The sequence below is a fragment of the Rhinolophus sinicus genome, chromosome 6, assembly GCF_057876585.1.
Source record: "Rhinolophus sinicus isolate RSI-liver-muscle chromosome 6, RSI-T2T, whole genome shotgun sequence".
Taxonomy (NCBI): domain Eukaryota; kingdom Metazoa; phylum Chordata; class Mammalia; order Chiroptera; family Rhinolophidae; genus Rhinolophus; species Rhinolophus sinicus.
This window is the reverse complement of record NC_142506.1, coordinates 5,283,261-5,306,367: the sequence shown is the minus strand read 5'-3', so window position 1 is coordinate 5,306,367 and position 23,107 is coordinate 5,283,261. Positions and strand designations below refer to the sequence as shown.

The 23,107-nt window shown below is 46.7% G+C and overlaps 1 protein-coding gene across 7 annotated transcripts in view; it reads right to left on the bottom strand.

The window, feature by feature from the left end:
• ZFAT (zinc finger and AT-hook domain containing) overlaps positions 1-23,107 on the bottom strand; it is a 213,592-nt gene that overhangs the window by 32,362 nt on the left and 158,123 nt on the right. For 6 of the 7 annotated variants that reach the window (XM_074316937.2, XM_074316938.2, XM_019724243.3 and 3 more), the window contains 2 exons: positions 19,196-19,284; positions 6,556-6,694 (listed from right to left, as the gene is read on the bottom strand). In XM_074316937.2, the coding sequence (XP_074173038.2) occupies positions 6,556-6,694; positions 19,196-19,284 (228 nt within the window). The remainder of the gene's footprint in view (positions 1-6,555; positions 6,695-19,195; positions 19,285-23,107) is intronic. The other variant, XM_088798942.1, reaches the window with a different exon arrangement.

Below are 23,107 nucleotides of genomic sequence, written 5' to 3'. Positions count from 1 at the left end.
CAGACGGTGACAGCACGCCCTCTAGTGCCTTCAGCCCACTGCTTTACAGCTTCCGGCCCCTGGGAGGGCCCAGGAGAGCACAGGGGGTCTGACAGAGACAGGGGACAGAGTCAGCAGAAAGACTAGCAACAGACACCGCATTCTAAATTTCAAGACTATTCTACAGAAAAGGCAGCTCAAATAGATGCTACTTTCAGAACCTTTAACGCTCTGCACCGTGTCTTTTAGGCAAAACCAAACAGGCTCGTTCTTTCTTGGCCAGAAGATAATGAAACTTAGTTTTCAGCCAGTTTTGCTATTACCTATTAATCATCTAAAAATGGTGTATTTTCCTAAGATCATCTTTTAAACCGTCCCAAGATGTAAGAATCTCCTTTTTTTTTTTTTTAAACTGATGCCACTTCCATAAAGACTTAATATGACGCAATGAACAAAAGCAAAGTATCTAAGGCTAAACTTAGGCTCCAACATGAAATTAAAGATTCCTTCTCGGGTACTTTCTAATGGAAACTAATTTAGGGAGGACAACGTCCTTCTATTCTGTTTAAACTAAAATTAATATGCCCCCCACATTCATTAAAACTCCAGCCTTTGCCATAGTGATGCTAATTCAAGAACAACAAATGGAAATATGTAATCGAGACCAAATGTATAACTCTGCCAGTTAACTGACATCCAAGAAATTAATTTTTATTTCAGTTCATTAAATTCAGAGGCAATGCACAGTAAAAGGTCAGGGGAAAACTTGGTGAATTTACTTGCAGAATTGATATGGTATGCACACCATAAAAACTGCAAACCCCCAAATCGTAATTTCCTCATAAGGAATGATGACCCAGGCCAAGGAAAGGAATTTCAGGAGCAATTTAAAAAATCAATCATGACCATCCTTTGCTCTTTTTGAAATGCAATATATTCTGGAGGAGTTTCAGGCATTAAAGTATTCGCACTCCTTTGTGGTGGCTGACATTCTTGAAAATTCAATTTCATATTCAATAATTTATCTCCCGGAAGAGCATGGAACACTGGATTGAGCCGTCAGGAGGCCTGAACTTGGTGCTTGCTCACGTGACCCAGAACACTTCCTTAAACTCTCCGGTGAAAACGCTAAAGCTCATCAAAACGCACTGCAGTGAGCAGAAGGGGCCCCTGAAGACGTGCACATCCTAACGCCTGCAGCGTGAGAATCCGTTCCCTTACCTGGCAGAAGCGACTTTGAAGGTGTGATTCAGTTAAGGATCTGGAGATGGGGAGGTTATTCTAGATTATGTGGGTGGTTCTGTTATAATCACAGGGTCCTTATACGAAGGAGGCAGGAGAAAAGGCCATGGTGACGGGACATGAGGAAGAGTCCACTGGCCACTGCTGGCTTTGCCGATGGTGCAAGCAGATCGGGCAAAGAGATATGGACAGTTTCTAGAGGCTGGGAAAGGCAAGACAACGGAGTCTCCCCCAGAGACTCCAGAAAGAGCACAGATTTGTTAGCAAACTTGACTTGAACCTGTAAAGCCCATCTTGGACTTCAGACCTTCGGAACTGAAAGACAATAAATTGGTGTTGTTTTTAAACCACCGTCAAGCTTGTGGTCATTTGTTACAGCAGCAATAGCAAACTCGTCCAGGTACTATAGGACAACGGGAACCAAAGTGATGGAATTACCAAAGGAAAGAGGATTCAGAGCAAGTGCATTTTACTGTATTGACGACTGAAATACAGCACGGGCCTTTGTCGGCATTCTCACCTCCTGTGGTCTCTGATTTCAGCACCTACCCAAGGGTCTGGCCAGAGCATCACCTGAGGACCAGGGAAATGCATTCAGGGTGGTCATCAGGTCACATCACATGCAGCACTGAAGGAGAGGGTTCCTGGTGACATGGCACACTCTTAGACCATACCTGGCCATGGGACCTGAGGCTATCTGAACCCCTGCCATAAACCCCAACTCTCCTTCCCACGAGCTCCTCAGGAAAACACAGCGTAAGGGAAAATACAGCAGAGGAAAAACCAAGTGCATTTTGTTATTAGCCAGACTGATGTCCCGAACACCAAAGAAGGCAACTTCAACACAGACTAAACAAGTTCTCCTCCATCCTTCCTGGTCCCTTCACCCACACCCCCAAATCCCGGGGTCTGAGGAGATTCTCTGGACACCCATGGGAAAACACTGGAATGAGATCCTAAAGACAGCCTTGGGTCAGATAAGCCGCTAGACTTGAAGACAAAGAAATAAGAGAAAGTAAACAACACCTTGAGTGTGTGATTTCTTCTAACACATTATCACGTGACCACTACTGACCTAGAATAGGACCATGACTTTTTGTCCCCCTCCTCTCTAACAAGTGTGACCTGGAGACAAACTCAGGGACATCAGCCCTTAAGTGGTCAGGAAGCAGACTCCGAATCCAGAACTGGGTCTGGCTGGGCCCCCTGCTCACTCTGTGGCCTGGGCTGGTATTTGCCCTCCCTGCGCTTCCTCATTTTAAAATAGGAATGATGATGCCAACCTCACGGGGCCTTTGTGAGAGAGACATTAACATCAAACATAACAACCAATAACAACGCAGCGTAACATTCCATCACCAGAAGCATCTACCAATCATGCACGGAATCTGGTCCTGAAGAACAACAATTTTAAAATAAAAATGTCCGAAAATCAAATAGGTGACTTTGGGTTAACTTATAGTTTCTGGAGTTTCTTCTATACGATTTTCCCTGAATCTGGTGGGAAAAACTAAAATATGAATATATTATATATTCAAAGTACTTATGTATACATATGGATATTCTTCTAATAACAGCAGCTCGAAATAACAGAAAGATTTTAGTGGATGCCAAACACTATCTTCTCCTTGACCCACCTCCTCTCACTGCTTCTCTTTTGTCAAACACCTACCCCCATCTCCATGACCCTCTAAAACTGGGGGCCTGAGAGAAAGGTCAACACCTGGGAGAAGCCTCTAATTCTCCCGTTAAGAACAACAAGGGCGCTGCTGGAAGGAAGGCATGCTTTCTGTAACAGAGTCTGAACACGGGGCATGGAGGAGGTGCCCAGGCTTCATCGCCAAGCTAGGCAGTAATACAATAAATGCCACCATAGCCTAGGGCCTAGCCAGGCACACTAGGCACTCAAGAGCTATGTGGGGAAGAAGGTATGTGGGAATACACGTGGTAGCACATTTGAGCCATTTATCAAGTACTTACTATGCTTACTTAGTAAGTACTTAATAAATGAGATCTTAGAGAATAGCTTCTAGACTTTACGACTAGTCAGACGAATGCCACTCATCTATAAACATGGGCAATCGGCGTTTACGGAAGTAACTGGTCCAAAGGCCACAGTGTTCAGAGACCTTGGTTCCAGGCCCATCTGACTCCCAACCCGGATCTGGTGTCAATAAGCTGGAGTGACCTGAAGGAGTATTTTGAGGTCACTGGAAAATGACCAGCTTGCTAAGTGCCATCTTTACCCCGCTGTGAGCTCCAGGAGCGAGCTAATAATCTTTGAAGCTTAGCTCCAAAGCATCTTGTTGATTTAGGGACCTGCTCTTGAGCTAGCTTAACCAGGCATATATTAAGGGGAGGAAAGGGACAGGCCCACTGAAGCAATACAAAATGAAAATGTGTTATTAGTGTGGGAAACGCCTTGAATCCTTATTAATGAACAAGTGATGAGCTGAGAGGAATAAACAATCTGTCTTCAAATATCTGACTACAGAAAACAAGCAGGGAATAGAACATTTACAAGCATTCAGTACAAGTCTAATTAGCAAAAAGTACCAGCGTTCTGAGAGAACTGGTGCATCCTGAAGGGGCCCGCTGGCGGCCGCTGGCAATGTCACCCCTGTGCCCTCAGGCCAGGACGTGTGCTAGAGCCGGCTGGAACCAGCTCACGAGCCAGCTGTGCACTTATCTTTCCAGTTCAGTGACATCACGTTGGGAGCTTAAAATTGCCCACTGTGGAAGTATTTACACCACAGAAATTGGCAGACGCTACAAATCAGGCCTCCTCCCTCTCCCCGGGACAGCTGGTCAACAGCACACTACAGGTCAGTGCCTGAGCAGCCCCCATTCCGGGGGCCTTCTGGAACATGCTGAAAATACCCCAAACTCTGGAAAACACCGTGGCCCCTTCCCTCAGAAACCTACGAAGAACAGAAGTGTCTGACTGGGGAACGTCTCAGCCTTTCAGGCCTTCTTCCCCAGCTCCCATTTCACCCTCCCCAAACCCCTGAGCACAGTGGGCAGGAGATTCTTCTCCAAAAGTTGATGGCTTTGCCTGGGTCACAGCGTGACACCGTTTAAACACAGCTGATGGACATAGAATCCTCGCCCTTGGTTTAAAAAGGCTTTAACACCATTTCGAGAACACCACACTTTACTCATGGTTTCTTACTATGTTATCATCTGAACATATATTTCTCTGTATCATAACAAGAAATTATAAGGTCCTGTGAAGACATTTTTGAGGAATGAGGAGAAGAGGAACATAAAACCAAACGGGGATGGGGAGAATTACCTGAAATTAATCAAGAGAAAATGGAAAGTTCTCGTGGTGCCAAGTGACCCGGCATTTCCAAACATGGTAATTTTCCCCAGTCCCACCTTCTCGCTCCAATCTCCTTCATTCTCCCAGACATAAGAACAGGGTGAGCTGTGTGCTCCTGACATTTCTAAGCTGCGCTCATGTTCAACCAGCTATCTGATTTCAGAGACAGTTCTCCCGCCAAAACACAATGTCTCTCAACAGCCAAGCGATGTTTAGTTGTTTTTATTTCAACTTAAGATTATATATCTATATATGTATGTATATGTGCATGTATGTATATTAAAAACGCCAAATATACTCCTGCAGAGATTAAAAATAAAACCCAGGCCCTGTCAAGAAATGCCAACTGATTATACAAAGTCCTAGAAAGTTAACTGGAAACTTAGGGCATGAAACAGTTTGACCTCAGCACATTTTTTGCAAGGCAACAAGGGAAGTTTGGAGGCACCAAGGAATCAACAATGGTTCATCCATCAGATGCCCACACCTGTCCCAACAGCCACAGTAAACGTCTATTTCCTGTCAATCCAACCCAAGGGTGTAGAGGATGTTAAACAAATCTCTAGCTCTCTACTCAAGCTATTTACTGTGACTCTAAGGCATCTGTTCTCTCCTCTCTGACTCTTGGATTGGGAGGGGGGGAGGGGAAGGAGGGTTGTCAAAAGCGATGCAATGGCTCTAGAGGTTTTAGATATTTTCATTAAAAATACACAGAAGAAAGGAATGATAATGTATTGAGTGTCAGACACTCAAGTGTTCTCTCTGTCATCACGAGAGATGGCAGCTGTGAACGCCATCCTCGGGTGAAGGGCCTGAGGTGAACAGGTTCAGTGACCTGGCTAAGTGCACAGCTAAGGGACAACACAGACCTACCCCCACCCCACCGTCCTGCTTCCCAGGGCCACGAAACTGCCACTGAGGCGAACACGAGGCACACACTCCCCGTTACCCCAGATGGATGGCTTTCAAATTATCCTGGGTGTTTGTTTTTATCCATTTCTGTCCATCAGCCCTGTCACTGAAGTGCTGAAGGATACAGTCAATTCATTCGTTTTACAGTGAGATGCACTTTGTGGTGATTCCAGCGAGCGGAGCTTCACACTGTGTGGGAAAACTGTGCATCCCAGAGTTTGCAACCCCACGTCCTTATAAACTGAGGGCAGATTTCTAAAAATGTCTTCGGCTTCAAATAGATACAGCATTCAGGAGAAGAGGAGCAACTGACAGACTGTGTAGTGCAATCATTTTTTAGTTGAGTCACCAAAGTGCAGATATAAATTCAACAGCCTCTCTCTGCATGGCAGTCGCACTTCTGCTAAACCCTCTCCAGTGGGAATACGTGATCACTTACTGCAAAACAGCAGCAAAAATCTCCCAAACTTTTCAATGTTAGAGGTTTTCATCCATTCCCGAGTTTAAATGTTCTAAATGGTTTTTCCTTTTCAGGGTGAATAAGAAATCTGAGCACTCACATACACATTTTTGGACAATCTAAAGAAGCTCACTTATAAATACGTTTAACATAGCATTATTTATAATTGCAACAAAGGAAAATCTGGAAACCCTGCAACATTCAGCAACAGGTGGATGGGTAGATAAAATGAGGTACTGCCACTGGATGCTGCGTTACAAAAAGCCCTGAGAAATTATAATCAGGGAAACAACATGTCACCAATGTTCAGAACAGAAAGCAGCCACAGACGCCATGTATGTGCGAGTACGCACGGACAAAGAACAGAAGGCAACACTGGTAAGCGAATGTCCGGGGGAGGGTGGTAAAATCGGTGGGGAAATCATTACTTTTTTCATTCTAGATGTGCATTAAGGTTGCTCTAACGTTACCCTAAGACATGCCGATGGGTCACGAGGAGGACGGCATAGCAATGTTGATGAAGAATTAACACTAAACGGTCCGGGATTCGGACTGAACTGCCATACGTCACGGCTCTTCCCACGGGGGACAGGGCCCGGCGGGGAGCGGGCAGCCCCCAGGGCAGCACGAGGCCTACCTTGCTGCAGGAGCGCGTCAGCCGCCAGCTCCCCGGCGCCCACGTTGGCGTACTCCTCGTTGGGGTGCTTCCTGTTGTAGTGCCGCTTCAGGGAGCCGGGTATGTTGCACGAGTAATGGCAGTGAGCACAGCGGAAAGGCTGCAGGGAAGGAGGGACGGTTAGGGAAGGTGAGCCAGCGGAGAGCAAGCCCCGAGGGAAAGGGAGAGGCACCGCCCCCCACAGGACCTCCTTCACCGCTCTCCCATGTGCACGTCTGAAACCCCGGAAGCCCGCGATGGGCAGGTCCGTCCCCTTGGGGTTCGTTCATTCCCCTTGGGGTACACTCGAAGGACAATGTGACCATGGGATGTGAATCCTGCCTCTGTGGAACCAACCAAGTGACTGGGCAAGGTGCGCTCAGACTGGGAGGGGTCTCTGCTAAATTTGGTTGTTTTTCTTTCTTTTTTCTTTTTATTTTTTTGGCCAATCCAGAATTTACATTTCTTGCTTAAGAATAACAAAAGAGCAATACCGTAATCACTCTTTTTTTTTTTAAGTGAGTGCCTTTCAAACTAGCTCCTCTTACAATTAATTCCCTGCTGTACTTGCCTCTTCAACTAAACGATTTCCTCCACAGTATCTACTTGCAAGAACCTGTATATACACAAGTGCCAACCCATCGCTCTGCCCGCTGTTAGGGAAAACCGCCTGTTCAAATCCATTTCCAACCCCGGCCTGGGCAAGACAAGGCACTTTCAGGATAAGGACACAGAGGGGTCATGCAGCCTTGCCTGTCACCTGGCACACTGCTTCGGGGCACTCATAGGGGTGGTGAGGGGAAAGGGCTGCTGCTCAGCCTCTGGGCGAGCCCAGTGAGACCCGGTCAGCGGCTGGGTGATGGACGTACACCCGGGTCACCGCCATTTCCCACACTCTTGCTCCTGGTTGGGACAGTATCAAAGCGTCCCCCAGAACCATGCACTGTACAACTTGACAGCAGCGGGCTACAGAAACCCCAGCTTTGCACTCAGGGCCCGTTGGGTAATACAAGCACCTTCCTGGCCATGGGAATGGGAGAGCGTGGAGAAGCCGGAACAGTGCAGGGCACCCAGACGGGGCAAGTTTAACCAACGCCCGGCACTGGCCGACAATGCACCCTCAGACAGGTGGGGAGGCTTCTCTGAGCCCTGAATTTCTCATCAGTAAAATGGAGATACTAACACTACCTTGCAAGGTTGTTGTGACAATTAAGATGCCGCAGAAACTGACATTTATTGTTTTTATTAGCAATTTTATACAACTCACACTGTGCCTGCAGGTGCTGACATACCACTGTGTCTATTAAGACCTCAAAACCACCTCGACTCTTCAACGGTCCAGTTCCTTAGTCTTTCACCACTATTACCCATAAGACCTGAACCAGCAATAGCCGGTCTGCACAAGTGCCGTGCCCCAAGTAGGGGAAAGGTCTTCCCTTGGAAGCTTTCCTCGGCCCCTCTTGCAATGGCTTCTCCAAGTCTACAGATGTGCTGAAGCCTTCCCATTAAAACAGGGTGGGGAGGAGGGAAGGAGGGAAGAAACGGAAAAGAAAAACTTCTGCCTCATAGTCCTTGTTGAGGTCACTGAATGGGCCCCAGCCCACCTCACCCTCCAGAAGAGCAGTTCCTGCCCACGGCCCTCCCGTTTTCCCCTCGCTTTCTCAGGCCTCCCACATCGCCTAGACACGCCACCCCTGCAGGTACAGGCAGCACTTCCTCCTGAGACGTCACACCTACCTCCCCTCTCCTGTAGCTGGCTGCCACCGCCCACTGACATCTGTGACACACGGTGACATTGCTATCGCCAGGTGCTCCTAACGCTCTGAACTTTCTCAGTCTCTTTGCTACATCCCCTTCCCAGGCCTAATGGTGAACGCTGGCTTCTCCACAGTTCTGTTCTTGGGCCTGTTTTCTTCTACGTGGGTCCAGTGATCCTTTTCACACTGGTGATTGCTGGGTCTACATACGCAGCTGCGATTTTTCCTGAACCACAGAAAGAAATTTTCAACTGTCTTCCAGGTCGCTACCGGGAAGTTCTAGAGGCACCTCATGGTAAACACACACAATTTCAGACTCGATATCTTTCTGCAAAATCAGCTAATCACCCAAAGACAAACTTGAGTGTCATCCTAGACTTTTTCTTCTCTCTTACTATCCAATGAATTACGGAGTCTGGCCCAGGTGTCCTCAAAACCTTTCCAGAATTCACCCCTGAGCCGGCTAGTCCAGCACAGAGAAAGATGCTACACTGGAAATGACCCAGAAGGGTCATTCTCAGAGAGAGACACGGGGAAGTTAGTCTGGTGAGCCACCCTGTCCTGAAACGTCCCCCTAGGTCAGGAGATGCATCGCGCTACACTGCATGTGCTACACTCGGTCCTTCACCTAAGAGAACCCTGTGGTTTTAGCCCACACAGGTTTATTAAACAAAAGGGTCTGGAACAAAGGCAAAAATCAGTCAGGCTCCCTCATCTATCCACGGAGCAGAGAATAAGAGGTCTAACATGCCAATATGTGATTATCTGCAAAGTTAAAGGCCAAAACATATTCATGTTTTCATCTCTAAATAAGCAAATATCATGCATTTATTTTTGGAACGTTAGCATTTGCACACAAAAACTCAAAAAGAACAACTGAAAATGCTCTACTGCCAGTGCTGAGTGGCGAGGGAGGTGGGCACAGAGTCAGGACGGGACAATTAGAGTGAGAAACTGTCCTACAAACCTAACTTCAGGCTCGAGTGCCACTTTCACCCTTCTTGTGGCAAAGCAGATAGATTACTTCATGAGACTGTCAACTCCTTTTACTCCCCGTGCCCTCTCCTTGGTAGAATTGAGAAGAAAAAACTACCAAAACGTGAGCAGAAGCAAAAAATGTTCAGGTGTGCCCAAATGAGAAATCCTTTTCTGAGCTAGCGATTTCTGTGAAAATCTTCAATGCTGAGAGTTGGGAGGGATGCTTTTAAGGACTGACTTTGACCAGCCTTCCTCCCACGAGGAGACATTTTCCTGTGGCCTCTGACAGCCCATGAGCTTAGCCTCTGTCGGGTGCAGGAGGTCAAACCCCCACCGCCCCTCGCATTGTTCGACAGCTCTGGGGGTTGGGGCCATACAGCTCCTTGGCTCTTTCCTTCACAGGCCTTGGCCTCTACCCCTTATGCCAATCATAACCTTTCAGATTAAATTACTCAGCACCTAACTTCTACTTGGGATACTCTCTCCATAACTGTGGTAACCTAGGCAGGGAGGGCATTCTGCTGGGGCTGGGGCAGGTGAGGGAGCGCGGATGGCACCCCCACACCCACGGCCGGGTATGAATTCTGACTGCATGACTGATATTGCAACTCCCGAGATTTCTTTTCTGAAGCATGTACTTCCCGATACCCTCCTCTGACCTAGGCACCGTTCTCTCACCCTGGGGACACAGTGACAGGTGAGAGCGATCTGTGATTCTCTGCATCCTGACGAGTTTTTGGTCTTAGGTATCAAATGCAAAGATTAAATGCTATCTAAGCAAATTAAACCATAAAACTCAGTTTCTAAGTCAGATACTCGCAGATAGCAAATGACACTTGATCTCAAAAAGGACGTGATTTATTGTGAGCTTTTGGAATTATTAACCAAAGTAATGTGATCTCACATAATTACTATTATTCCAGCTAACATTTGCTGATAGCTATGCCAGATAGTTGCAAGTGTCTTATACGGATTAATTCCTGTAAGTCTCCTAACAACCTCATGTGGTAGGTACAATTATTATCCCTATTTTACAGACAAGGAGAATGAGGTACAGAATGGTGAGGGAATTTGCCCAGTCTCCCAGGCTGACCACTTCATTTGCACCGCATTTGGGGGCCCGGGCCCGGCCAGCAAGAAAGAGATGATTTGACTTCCCATTCACCATTATTTCCTGAGCATTGAGCTGCTCTGGAAGCCCCACGTCGGGGCGGGGGGTATGGTTTGGTATTCTCTGATTTCCTAGACTTAAGGCAGCCCAGGTCTAATTATCAACTTCCAAAACTGAGAAACACCACAATGGGCTGGGAGAAATGTCGGCAGAGCCTGGACGGCTGCAATGAGGCAGTGACGGGTGGAAGTTGACAAGATGAGGGTACGTAGCAGCCAGACCACAATGGGACACGTGCTGTGTCAGGAAAGTGACTTTAGGCAATGCCAGTCTCTGGCAGGTGTTGGGCGGGGGGGGATGGCACTCCAGCTTCACATTTAGAAATATCGCTCTGGGAATGAATGGAGTGGCTCTGAAAGGAACAAGACTGAAGGGTACCCATTACCTAGGTGTTCCGGAGGTATAGACAAGAAACACAGAGGGCAATCTGGGTCTCTGTCACAGCCACGCTGCACCGTCTATGCAGAAGCCTTGAGATTTTTTTCGGCCCTATTCAGAATTTATAAGCCTGAGGGCACGAGGTTGGGATATCGTTCCAGGATCAGCCACGACAGGGACGAAACCAAGACTGGGGCTAAAGATCCAAGAGAAATAGCCTGGTCTTCATCTCATTTAACGAGCACAAAGCCATCTCTGTTGTAAAATAAGGCCAGAGACAAATCAAACAATCTGAAAGAATAAAAGTTTTAAAACCATGGGGTACCCCAAGTTCAAATATGGCTGTGTTGAGGCCATTATCTCATCACAATAAATAACAGTAAATCAATTCCATACTAATTGCTTTTCGTGCCAGAGCTCAGAAGACTCTTCAGCGCTCTCTGATTATTGATTTTTTTGTAATCGCTTGTGCTGTCAAAAATGCAATATTTCCAGAGAATATACCGCACACTATTAGACAGACAGGATTTTAATTTAACATGAGTCAATCCAATTCCCCCCATTTTTTTTCCCCAGAAGTGCTTTAAAAATCTAAAATACAAGGAAGCTGAATATGGCATAAGAGGTTTTCAGCAAAGATATTTCAGTTCAAAGCAATTTTAGAAATGGTCCCTTTGACCACGCCCTCCTGCCACGGCTCTCCTTTCTCCTCACACAGGTGCATATGCTTCAAGGAAAACAAAACAAAAGTGTGAACTCAAATACATTACTTTCATGCAAATTAAGAACTGCAAAGCAAAACACACATCCCCAACAGAAACCCCACACTTTTCTTTTTATTCCCTGTGCCTACGGTTCAGTAATTTCCACTGAACACAGGAAAATGTTCTGGCCACTAAGTTTACATTCAGTCAGCACTTTGCTTAAAGATCTTGCTTGAGTTTTGATATCTAACAATATGACTGCAGGCTTATGTAATGAAAGCAGTGAGAGAGAAAAAGGACAAGGGGACAAAAATGTCCCTCTGCTTGGCTTGATAATGAGAATGTTATGCATAGAGAGTAGCTTTGTCTCCAAACAAGGATCAGAATCCCAGCCCCACTGCTGACGAACTGCGTTGTCCTCGAGTATGTTACTAAGCTGGACTCTGGGTCTCATCTTCCTCATCTGTAAAATGGGAAGATCAATACTTTCACGATAGGGTTTTTGAGGGAAAAATAAGGTAACACACCTACAATAACCAATGTGATACTTAACATATAGACATCCTAAAAGGGACCATCCATCAGTCTCCGTTATTTGGACACTAAATACTTTTAAACATCCAACCTTGTGGTGGAATTTTCTGATGGAAAGCGGAAACTATCTCCTGGATAAGAGAAGTAGTTGTAGAAATAAAGCCTTGATGCCAGGGACAATGCCGGATGCCTCAGCATTCTCAGGGGACTGACAATCTCAGACGGAGGATGAACTTGAACTATTGATACAAGTGTGGTTCCAAAAATGCTGCGCGTCAGAGAACATTTCCGTCCTTTCAGTCCCTTGCTCACCACCAAGTTGAGGTTGGCGATGAGGAGTGAATTCCATGCACAGCCACAGCCTGGCTGACCTCTTCCAAACACCAGCTTTGCCCAGTTTAGCATCTAAGCCCCTTACGTACAGCGTGAGCTCAGCTGCCTGCTGTCTTCGGTATATACAACTCGTTTCAGCTTCAAACGGACACATGGTGTGAACACCCTGGGGACCCGTTCCAGTATCAGGAATGCAACAAGGAATTACACTAACTCCCCTTGATTTGGGGATATAAGTCAACCAGAGAACTTTCTGGTTACTATAGGTTTTAAAAGCTATAGGATTTACATGATCAGATAATATTATATTAACCCACTTAAAACATGGGTTTTATAAAATGACAGAGTTGAAATAGTTAGGTGGTCTGCTGGGTTCCAACAGTGCGCAGCACATAACTTTGTTATAACACTTAACATACGTGCTGCTATTTTTATGACTTATGAGCCTGGCGGAAAAGGCCTGGCTCTATCCCGACATCCCTGCCCCCCCACACCCCTGGGCATGGTGTCTGGCACACTGGGGGTTCACGGGAAAGGTATATTGAAGGAATGAGTGAGCATTTCATGTTTTGCATCAAACATGCAGCTGAAAATTTAGTACTTTATTTACACTTACGTTGTCTCTTTAAAATCAAAATGTCAAATTGCAGTATCATGTACTCCATACGGAATACTTAGGAAAAGTTTGTCGATAACAAAATCAACAATTGAAATCTCCCTTACTTCCCACTAGTTTTGTGAAAGTACTTCAGTTGAGCAAACTTCAATCTGACAACAGGCGATACACTCAGGCTTCGTGCTATAAATTTCTGAGGGTTGGCTTGGCTTGAGGCACATATCACACATAAATTAAATTCAACAGTGTCTTTTCCAGATGAAGATCTAGCTTGCTCCTCTTTAAGAATGTGCTCTTCTATTCCTACAAGGTTTGTGAGCACAGGACAGAAGACCAGCACTCGCCTTCTGAGAGCTAAGGCTGAGGCACGATCAGAGCTATTTATCGAACAAGCCCAGGCTTTGTTTCAGAAATAAAGACATAAGAAGGCAGGTTCAGCATTAACTCACTCTGAACAGTCTCCAAAATACACAGATTTTGAAAACTGATGATTTCAGACTAAATGTTTTGTCTGTTTGTTGTTTGCCAATTCATACACCCAATTTTTTTCCGGCTTTCCAGAAGTCAGAAACATTTTGGTGATCTAGGAGCCTCACGGAGCAGAGACCCAAAAAGCAAACTCCCTCCAGCATTGAGGGCCCTGTGACATGTCTCAGGACTATGCAGAAAACCGGTGGGAAGCAGTGATGAGGAGAGAATGACATGGGGTCTGGGTCAGACCCCTCGTACAGGGAAATGAGATTCTGTGAACGCATGCGTGGGCAGATCTAGCATTCACTGTTAGGAGAAGGGGATTTATGACGAACTGTGTATGGGAAATGTACCTTGTGAAAGGCTCTCTGTGTTAAGTGACACAGGTATGTGGTCAGGCACGTTTTAGAGCAATGTGCCAAATCAGTGGCATTAAGTTTCTATGATTCCACGAACAAACAAAACATGTCACAGATACCGGCCATTTTAAACACAGACATGCTAAAGAGGATGGCACTACACAGATATGCCAATCTTTTCATGAAAAGAGAAAGGAAGAAAGTGGGATGGAGTTCGGACAGAACCAACATTTGAGAACTATGTGCCGAGCCCTCTTTAGGTACTTATACTCACAGCCTATATAGTGACAAAAGGTACTGCTTTGTCCTCATGGTACAGAAAGGTCACAGAGGTTACGTGACTGGCTCGAGACCACACAGGTAGTAAGTGGCCAGGTGGAATTCTAAGGTAGTCTGACCATGGATCCAGTGTCTAACGTCAGGAGAGGAAGGGTTTGTGCTCTAACATAAGGGTTCAAGCCACACTGTTATCTCTCACTGACACACTTCCAAGGGCCCGTGCATCTCCCAGGCCTTCCCTGCCCTGCCATGAGCAATGCTGCGTGGAGAGAAATCTCGCAGAGTGTTGGCAGAGCCCCTGGTGACTCCGTCCACTTAGATTACAGGTGACAGCAGCAGTCTGCTGCCTCACTCACCCACCTTGCTCCTTACTTGCAGCAAAGTTTCTGTGTGCGTCCGGGGCAGGTGGGAGAGGGGGTCAACACGGGCATTTCCTGGGCACCCAGTTTGTATAGACGCTTTGTTAGACATTGCGTGGGATGTTGCATTTAGTTGTGACGTCTTTGCAGGCTCCTTTTGGATGTGACCGTTTCTCAGACTTCTTCTATTTTTGATGACATCAGCAGTTTCGAAGAGCACTGATAAGGTACTTTAAAGCATGTCCCTCATTTGAGGTTTGTTGACTTTTTAGCTATAATGGTGGATACCGGTCATTATACATTTGTCAAATCCCATAGAATGTCCAGCAAGAGTGAACCCTAATGTCCACTATGCGCTTTGGTGATTATGATGTGTCAATATAGGTTCATCGATTATAACGAATATACCACTTGGTGGGGGTATTGAAAATACACAACGTGCTATATGGGGGGGGGGGGGGTAGGTGGAGGATGGGAACTCCGTGTCCTTTCCTCTCAATTTTGCTGTGAACCTAGACTACCTTAAAAATAGTTTACTGATGAGAGAGAGAGAGACAGAGAGAGAGAGAGAGAGAGAGAGAGAGAGAGAGAGAGAGAGAGAGAGGAGACTGGTGAAATCCACATAAGGATGTAGTTTATTATTGGGGGAAGGTGGGTGCTAGGTACACAGGATTGCTCTGTGTACTTTTTGTGAGGCACAAATTATTTTAAAATAAACATTTAAAAAAAATAAAGTCATTTTTATTCCTTTGAAAGGGAATGGCACTGAATCAACCAGGCCTATAAGTGAAAACATTTCTATCAGCAGAGTCATGGGTTTCTATGAGCTTCACAGAGATGAAATTGCTCAGGGTGCTGACTGCCTACTCATCACACTGCCTTACCAAACGGTGTGTGGGCCTGTTTAGCAGGAAGGCAAAGAGGTGAACAGCTAGACTGGAAGAAGAAGCCTCGTTTTGCTTGGAGATGCCTGCCTCCTGCCCAAGCATCGTTTCTGGGCTTCTTTAAGGCTGATCCTGTCAGTTCCACTCTGGGGAACGCGTTTTAATTACAGCTGCAAGCAGCGCATGTAACACCTTCACTACTTGTGAATTCTCCGTGGTTTGATGGGCTTCTCCCAGTGTTTTAAAGGCCTTCAGATTTTTAGGATGACACGGAAATGCTTTCGGCATGAAGATAGCCACGGTAGGGTTACTGATAGCAGCAAAAACTGGGAAGGACCCAACTGCCCAATTATGAAAGGAACGGTTAATTACACTATGACACTCATCATCCTTAAGCAGACACTTAAAGTACCATGTGTCCCCGAAAATAAGACCCAGCCGGGCCATCAGCTCTAATGCGTCTTTTGGAGCAAAAATTAATATGAGACCCGGTCTTATTTTACTATAACATAACATAACATAACATAACACCGGGTGTTATATTAATTTTTACTCTAAAAAACGCATTAGAGCTGACTGTCTGGCTAGATCTTATTTTCAGGGAAACACGGTAGCTAAGAAATATATTTTCATGAAATGTGAAAAGGCCTATAAAACCATGATACATAATAAAAGGCAATATTTATAATGCCTAAAGCACGTGAGCTCTCCAGCCCTGCCTCTGACAGGGAGGCCACTCTGTGGAACTCAGAAGTCAAGTATTCTTGGCAAAGCATCTGGCCACTCATCTAAACCACATTCTCCAACTGAACTTTAGCAGTGATAATGCTGACATTTTAATCTCCATCAAAGGATGCTCATTTATAGTATGACCACAATCGTGTCTAAAAAAATAATATATCCAAAAATCCTACAAGGGACAAAAAAGCATTTCCAAATCACATTTAGTGAACACATGTTGACTTTGTTTAAAATATGTAAATAAAAACACGTAATTTTAAAAGACAGTATGAGAGTTTACCCTTATTAGAGTATTTCCTAAAAAAAACACACCATTATATACTGTAAATTATACACCTCGATCTAGAAAAGCAAACTGGTTTCATCTTGCAAGCCAACGGAATAGAAGAGTAGTGTCGGCCTGAAGATTCTGAGGCCGCATGTAGGGTTAGTAAAACAGAGGGCTGATTTCTTGATGATGTTTGTCGTGGTCATGAGAAAGGAGTGTAGGAGTGTATATACATACTATGTATTTTCTGATTTGGATGAAAATTTTCTACCACAGAGCAGATGTGAAAAGGAAGAAAAAAGAGTGGGGCAATGCAGTAGGCAGAATGATGCCACCCCCCAGTGTCCGAGTGCTAATCCCTGGATCGTTCCAGGGCAAAAAGGTGGAATTAAGGTTATCGGTCACGTGACCACAGGAGAAGGACATTATCCTGGGTTTTCCAAATGGGCCACTGTGATCACAAGAGTCCTGACACGTGGGAGAGGGAGGCAGAAGGAAGTCAGAGAAGGAGACAGACGAGGATGCTCTGTGGCTGGCTTTGGAGAAGGAGAAAGGGGCCATGAGGCCAGGAATGCAGGTGGCCTCCAGAAGCGAGAAAAGGCCGGGGAATGGACGTTGTCCTCAAGCCTCCAGAAAGAACGCAGCCCTGACTGTAACTCAGAACCCTGTCGGAATTCTGAACCACAGACTAGAAGACAACAGACTTGTGTTGTTTTAAGCTACTAAGTTGGGGGTAATTCATTACCGCAGTGATGGAAAACAGGGTACAGGCAAAGAGAAAAGGAAAAGAGTAATCTGCTGTTAGGATGAAGGCGGTTGGCAAGAATCCACTTCATTTTGCTCTGTCAGCCCCACTACTTAAACTACCTGGCACGAGAAGCGCTCCCTAACCTGTAGGCGGAGAGGCCACGGTTTGACGTACTGGGTCACACTCAGGCGCGACTCGCATTCCCAGCCGGGGTACCGCTCAGCAGGGAGGAAGCCTTACATCCACAGGAGACTGCGGGATACCAGCCAAGACCCAAGGCCCAGCTTAGCTCAGCAGCACCGGAGGCCCCACAGGGGACGGTGACTGTGTCACGGCAGGAAGAAGGTGAGAACGACACGTGAGAGTGATGCCTTAAATCAAACCCTCCCCAAATCCATTTCCGCTGCACATAAGCCTGATTCCACAAACCTCAGGAAGAAAACAATGAGGACGGCAGAGCAGACAGACGGCTCAGCGTATCTGGTCAGGAAAGGAAAACGTTCCACACTGCAAACCAAGGAATGAATGAGAAACCCTGTTGTAATCCTAGAATAGAGAGGACGATAATGAACCTAACTAGTCTAGTTTCTCATTTATAAAGTGACAACTGCCCTCACTCTTTTTCTCTAGCACCACAAATGCACCAGTCTGAGAAAACCTGGGGTCTCCCAAAGAAACATAGAGATCAGTTTGAAACGTGAAAGAAGTGTAAGTATGTACAAACTACGCAAACGCTGAAGCACCTCCCCCATTAAGACACTGCGACACTCCCACGAGGTGACCTGTGGCTCTTACCTAAGAAACGCATGCTTGGTGCAGATGGTAAAGCAGCTACATAAGCAACAGGTACAACAGCCTCAGTGTTTCCAGTTCCCCCCTTTCTGCCCGAATCAGTAACTGAGAAGATGTGTGAGGAAAAGGTCAGGCCGAGGGCTCGGAGACAGAGCCCAGGTTCTCTCTCCCTCACTTCCTGGACAGTTAAACACGTAAGCCCGGACCGCCTCTGAGCCCCGATTCCTTAACGACAAGAGGAAAAATCATGAGAACTAACTCATCTATCGCAAGGCTGTTCTGAGCATCAGATGAGCTTGTCAATGAGGAGGGTCCCTGTCACCTCAGAAGTGGTGACAACACAGGTTGGTCAGTATTACCACATCACCTGAACTCTGTGGGTGTGGGACGGCAGAAAAGACGAACAGGTGGCCTGTGAACGTCTCTGAGGTTCAGGTTCTTCATGTGTCCAATAGGGACGGTAAGAGCTTCTCTAGGGGACAGTAGAGGGGTGTGAAGTTCCCGGCACAGTGTGGGTACCTAGCAGATGCTCAATTAACGCAACCTCTGAATGTGACCAGTGGTCCCTTCCACCTTCCACCTTTCTCTGGGAACTAGCGGTGGGCATAATTTCAACGAACATTTTGGAGCATCCTGTTTCCCATGGCCACGTGTATATGCCAACGGCAGCAGCAGCAGTATCCACTCTAAGAGTCAGCTTGCCACGTGCTAGGCAGAACTGTTTCTAAAAGAAGTTCACTGGACTACAGTTCTTATTGTCAATACCTGCAGCATAAGCAGAGGCCAAGTGGATACTACCACGTGCATAAAGAAACACCAACCAGAGGTATTCAAACAACAGGAGAGCCACCACCTCCCGTGGGCACTCTGTAAGCACCAAGTCTTACCACAGCCTGCCCGGTGGGCACCCTCACACCTGCTGTATCAGGGGACTTACCTGAGGCGCTTGGGATCTGAAAGCACATACCTGTCCTTTCAGCCCGCACTCTCTCTTGTACGTCACTCCAGTTTTTGACGGTAAGAGCATGCCTTCCCCAGTCTGCATCCTCTCACGCACTGTTCCTGGACTTGGGTTCCAGGGCACAGAGAAACGCTACCCTTCTCACAGGAGCCCAAGGCGTAGCTCGCGTATCCCACGTGCACTGGCTAAGGGGGCCTGAAGGTGAGCGAGCCCCAGCGGAAATGAGCAGATCTCCTTGCCTTCCCTCTGGAAGCCCATGCACTCCCTCACCCCACGCGTGTCCCCTTACCTTGAAGGAGGCGTGCTGCTCCATGTGCCGCAGCAGCTGGGGCTTCTGGGCCGCCGTGTAGTCACACACCGTGCACTTGAACTGCTTCCCTGGAAAGAAGGGGAGTGTTGTCACGCTAACAGCTCCTGCATGGGAACGCAGTACCAGGCGTGGAGCCAGGCACACGAAGATGCCCCCTGCCATCTGGAAGTCCAGAATCTCAGAGGGGAACTGGCAAGTAGGGGGGCAGACACAGGACAGCACACTCGGCCCATCAAAGTGGGAATGGAATGGAGTTTGCCGTGGAGGGAGAGAACAGCCAGCCAGCTCCGCCTGGGGAGGTCCCAGGAGCAGTGACACTCGGGCCGGCTCCTAAAGGAAGAGTTCAGGTGTGTCCAGCTGACAGGAGGGAGGAGCACAGAGGGACAGGACAGCATGAGTGGGGGCCCCAGAGTGGTCAGGAGAGTGGAGCAGCTGGGTCTTCCTTCTGGATGTAAAGGACGAGGGCTGCAGAGCGCCGAGAGCTGGCCCTGCAGAGGCCATGGGGCCAGAATAGCGAGGACCGGAGCCTCTCACTAGGAGTATGGGCACTGAGAGCAGGGCCGTCTACGTGTGCCAGCGCCTGTGGACAAGATCCGTGTTTCCGAACTCCTAACTCAGGTCGGGGTGTAAAAGGCAGATTTGAGGGGATGATAGAACAAAAACTACAGTGAAATGAAAAGCATCGCTCTTTTAAGAGGATTAATGTCTTAGCAATGTGTAAACAATTAATGGCATGAACAGGTACACGTCAACACAAATTAATGAACATACAGGGGACATTTCTTACCCTCTGATTAGTGTTAAGTAAAACCTCACCTTGTAATAATACAAACAAGTATCGCCCCATATAAATATGACCTACTTTTCACAGCAGGAAGTTGTCCTCCAAGCAGCGTCTAATGGTACAAGCCTGCTCAGGGAACCACGACCACAGCCACTGCACGTGGTACCACAGAAACACTGGTTCCTTCTGGGGACCTCTCGCCGTTTTCCTTCTCACACAAGCTGGGTGAGAAAGTTGTCTACCTCTGCAGCCTCTGCTGTCCCTTCCTATGTGCTCTGGAACCCAAAGCCATCTGGCCGAGGCCATCAGCTCACGATGAAACCTGTTCTCACCGCAGTAACCAAGGAGCTCCGTGAAGTCAAGTCAATGGTGGATTTCGGTGCTTATTTTACTGGACTCTGTGGCACGAAGCCATCTGCTCCTCTGAATTCCAACCACTACTGCCTCCCAGGGCCTCTCTGACCATTCCTTCTGAGAATCCTTGGGGCATCTCTCCCACCGACTGTCCTTCGTTCCAGTCCGCACTCCTGCTCTTCTCCTGCAAGCGTCCTTTTATATAACTGACCTGACCCCCGTGGGGCTTTTGCGAACCATTGGTGTCCAATTCTGCATCTTCTGCTCGGATCCCCTCCCCGAACCTGAGATTGGAGTAGCCATCTGTCTGCTGCACGGCCCGTCTCACTGTCCCAAATGTCCTAAATTGGATTCACTGTCTTACCCACCACAGGGGTGCCACCTCCAGCCTCCCCAGTTTGTCCCTTACCTGATCACTCAAGTTAGAGACCTGGTAGCTTTCCTCATCCTTCCATGGCCCTAACTGGACTCAGCTCATTTTGTTCAGCATCTGATTTCCTCTCCTAAATATTTCTCTATGCCTCTCTGTTTCTAATATCTCCACCACTGTCTTAGTTCCGCCTCACTTCTTTCCTGAACAATGGCAAAGACCACTGAAATGGTTTCCATGCCTTCAAGTAACCCTCCCACCCATCCATCCATCCATCCATCCACCCACCCATCCATCCATCCAAAACACATACTCACACACACACACGCATGCACGCTGACACATAAACTCTTCCACTGCCCTTTCTGAATAGCACACTAATGATTCCAACTGCAGAAGGAAGTCGAGGCTCCAGAACTGGAAGTAACTCTCCTCACCTGACCCCTCCCTCTGACTTCCTGTTGTGTCTTCCTATCCTGACATTAGGCTCCATAACACAGGGTGACACGGATTCTGGGACCATTCTGCGTTGCCTTTGCTGACATCTCCCATCCTGGGTCGAACGACCTCGCAGCATACGAGGTCTCTGACAATCATTGTAAGTTCGCGAACTTGTTGCAACGATGTGGCTAACCTTTTTTGATATCAGAGGGATTATTCATTATGCATTTGTACCAACTGGACAAACAGTTAACCAAGTTTACTATGTGGAAGGGCTGAAAAGATTTTGTGAAAAAGTTAGACGACCTGAACTTTTCGCCAACAATTCATGGCTCTTGCATCCCGACAATGCACCAGCTCACATGGCACTGTCTGTGAGGGAGTTTGTAGCCGGTAAACAAATAACTGTATTAGAACACCCTCCCTACTCACCTGATCTGGCCCCCAATGATGTCTTTCTTTACCTGAAGATAAAGGAAATATTGAAAGGAAGACATTTGATGACATTCAGGACATCAAGGGTAATATGACAGCTCTGATGGCCATTCCAGAAAAAGAGTTTGAAAATTGCTTTGAAGCGTGGACTAGGTGCTGGTGTCAGTGCATAGCTTCCCAAGGGGAGTACTTCGAAGGTGACCGTAGTGATATTCAGCAATGAGGTGTGTAGCACTTTTTCTAGGATGACTTTGCGAAGTTAACTGTCGACCTCGTAGAGCCGTTCTTCACTTCAAACCAAAACTCAAACTGCACATCTCCGGTGAACCGGGCTAACAGCCAGCCCCTTTGCTTGCTCCCACACACACTTCTGTCCACGCATGGTCACTACCTGTGCACAAGCCTGGGGGCTGCCGTCGGCTGCCCGTGGGCAGGGACCATCTCGGCATCCCCAGCACCTGAGTATAGGGCACGTATTGAACATATTCCATGCATTTTATTAAACTGAACTGAAACAAAAGGGACATTTTGAACAGCTTACGAGAATGACACTTTTAATAGGAGTAGCAAGAGGAAACAACAGTAGAAACATATTATACTGTGACTGTCCCTGTCAGTCCAGGTGAACGAGTCCCCAAATTCTAGGTTTTACTAATCCTGCAAGTCCAAAGTGTGGACTTTTCACATGGAAGGTTTTTCACATGGAAGGTAGACAGGTCACAATTAGAGAGGAATTACCACTTTTCTTAAATACAGTATCATCTTTTTTCAGACCTAAGGGTATACATTTCTACCCATCTTCCATATAACCTCAGCCACCCATCCTCCTGCACTGATTCATGACTTGCATTGATATATCATTATTGAGCCAGGCAGCCTGAGCCAAACGGTGTCTGGGGTCCCCACCGCCACAGTGCGGGGAGAAAGCTGACTAGACCATTCTCTGAGTTGATAGCATTTTTACTCATTAACAATACACTTGGATCAAAGAGTAAAAGAGTGCAACTGCAAAAAAGACGCTCTGAAATGAATAAATGGAATCGCCTTGTTTGAGCCCAAGAATCAGCCTTTTATGGGTATCCTTCTGAGTCTCTGCAAAAAACAAGGAAAGAAGGCAGCTCCTAAAAGCCATCTCTTACTGAGGAATCAAAGCCCAGACAATAAATACTACAAATATTTTCAGGAACCACTGACAGCCCCTACACCAAACAGGCTGGGGAAAGCACCTGACATATTCTCTTGCTGCCTAATTTAAATAACACAATGTAGATTCATGACTAATCATAAAAGAGCCATGCTTTGAGACGATCAGATGGCTTTCTATCAATATATTTCTGAGAATTACAGGGAGAGTTGACTGGGAAACCTAGTATTTACTTGATGTTAGAGTGACTTCAAAGGGTTTGCAAATAAACACCAAATGGCTGTGTCTGGATGCAAATCATGCAGCATCCCAGGAAAAGAAAAGAATGGTTACAAAGGAAAAAAAGAGGTTGATTTTTAAAAC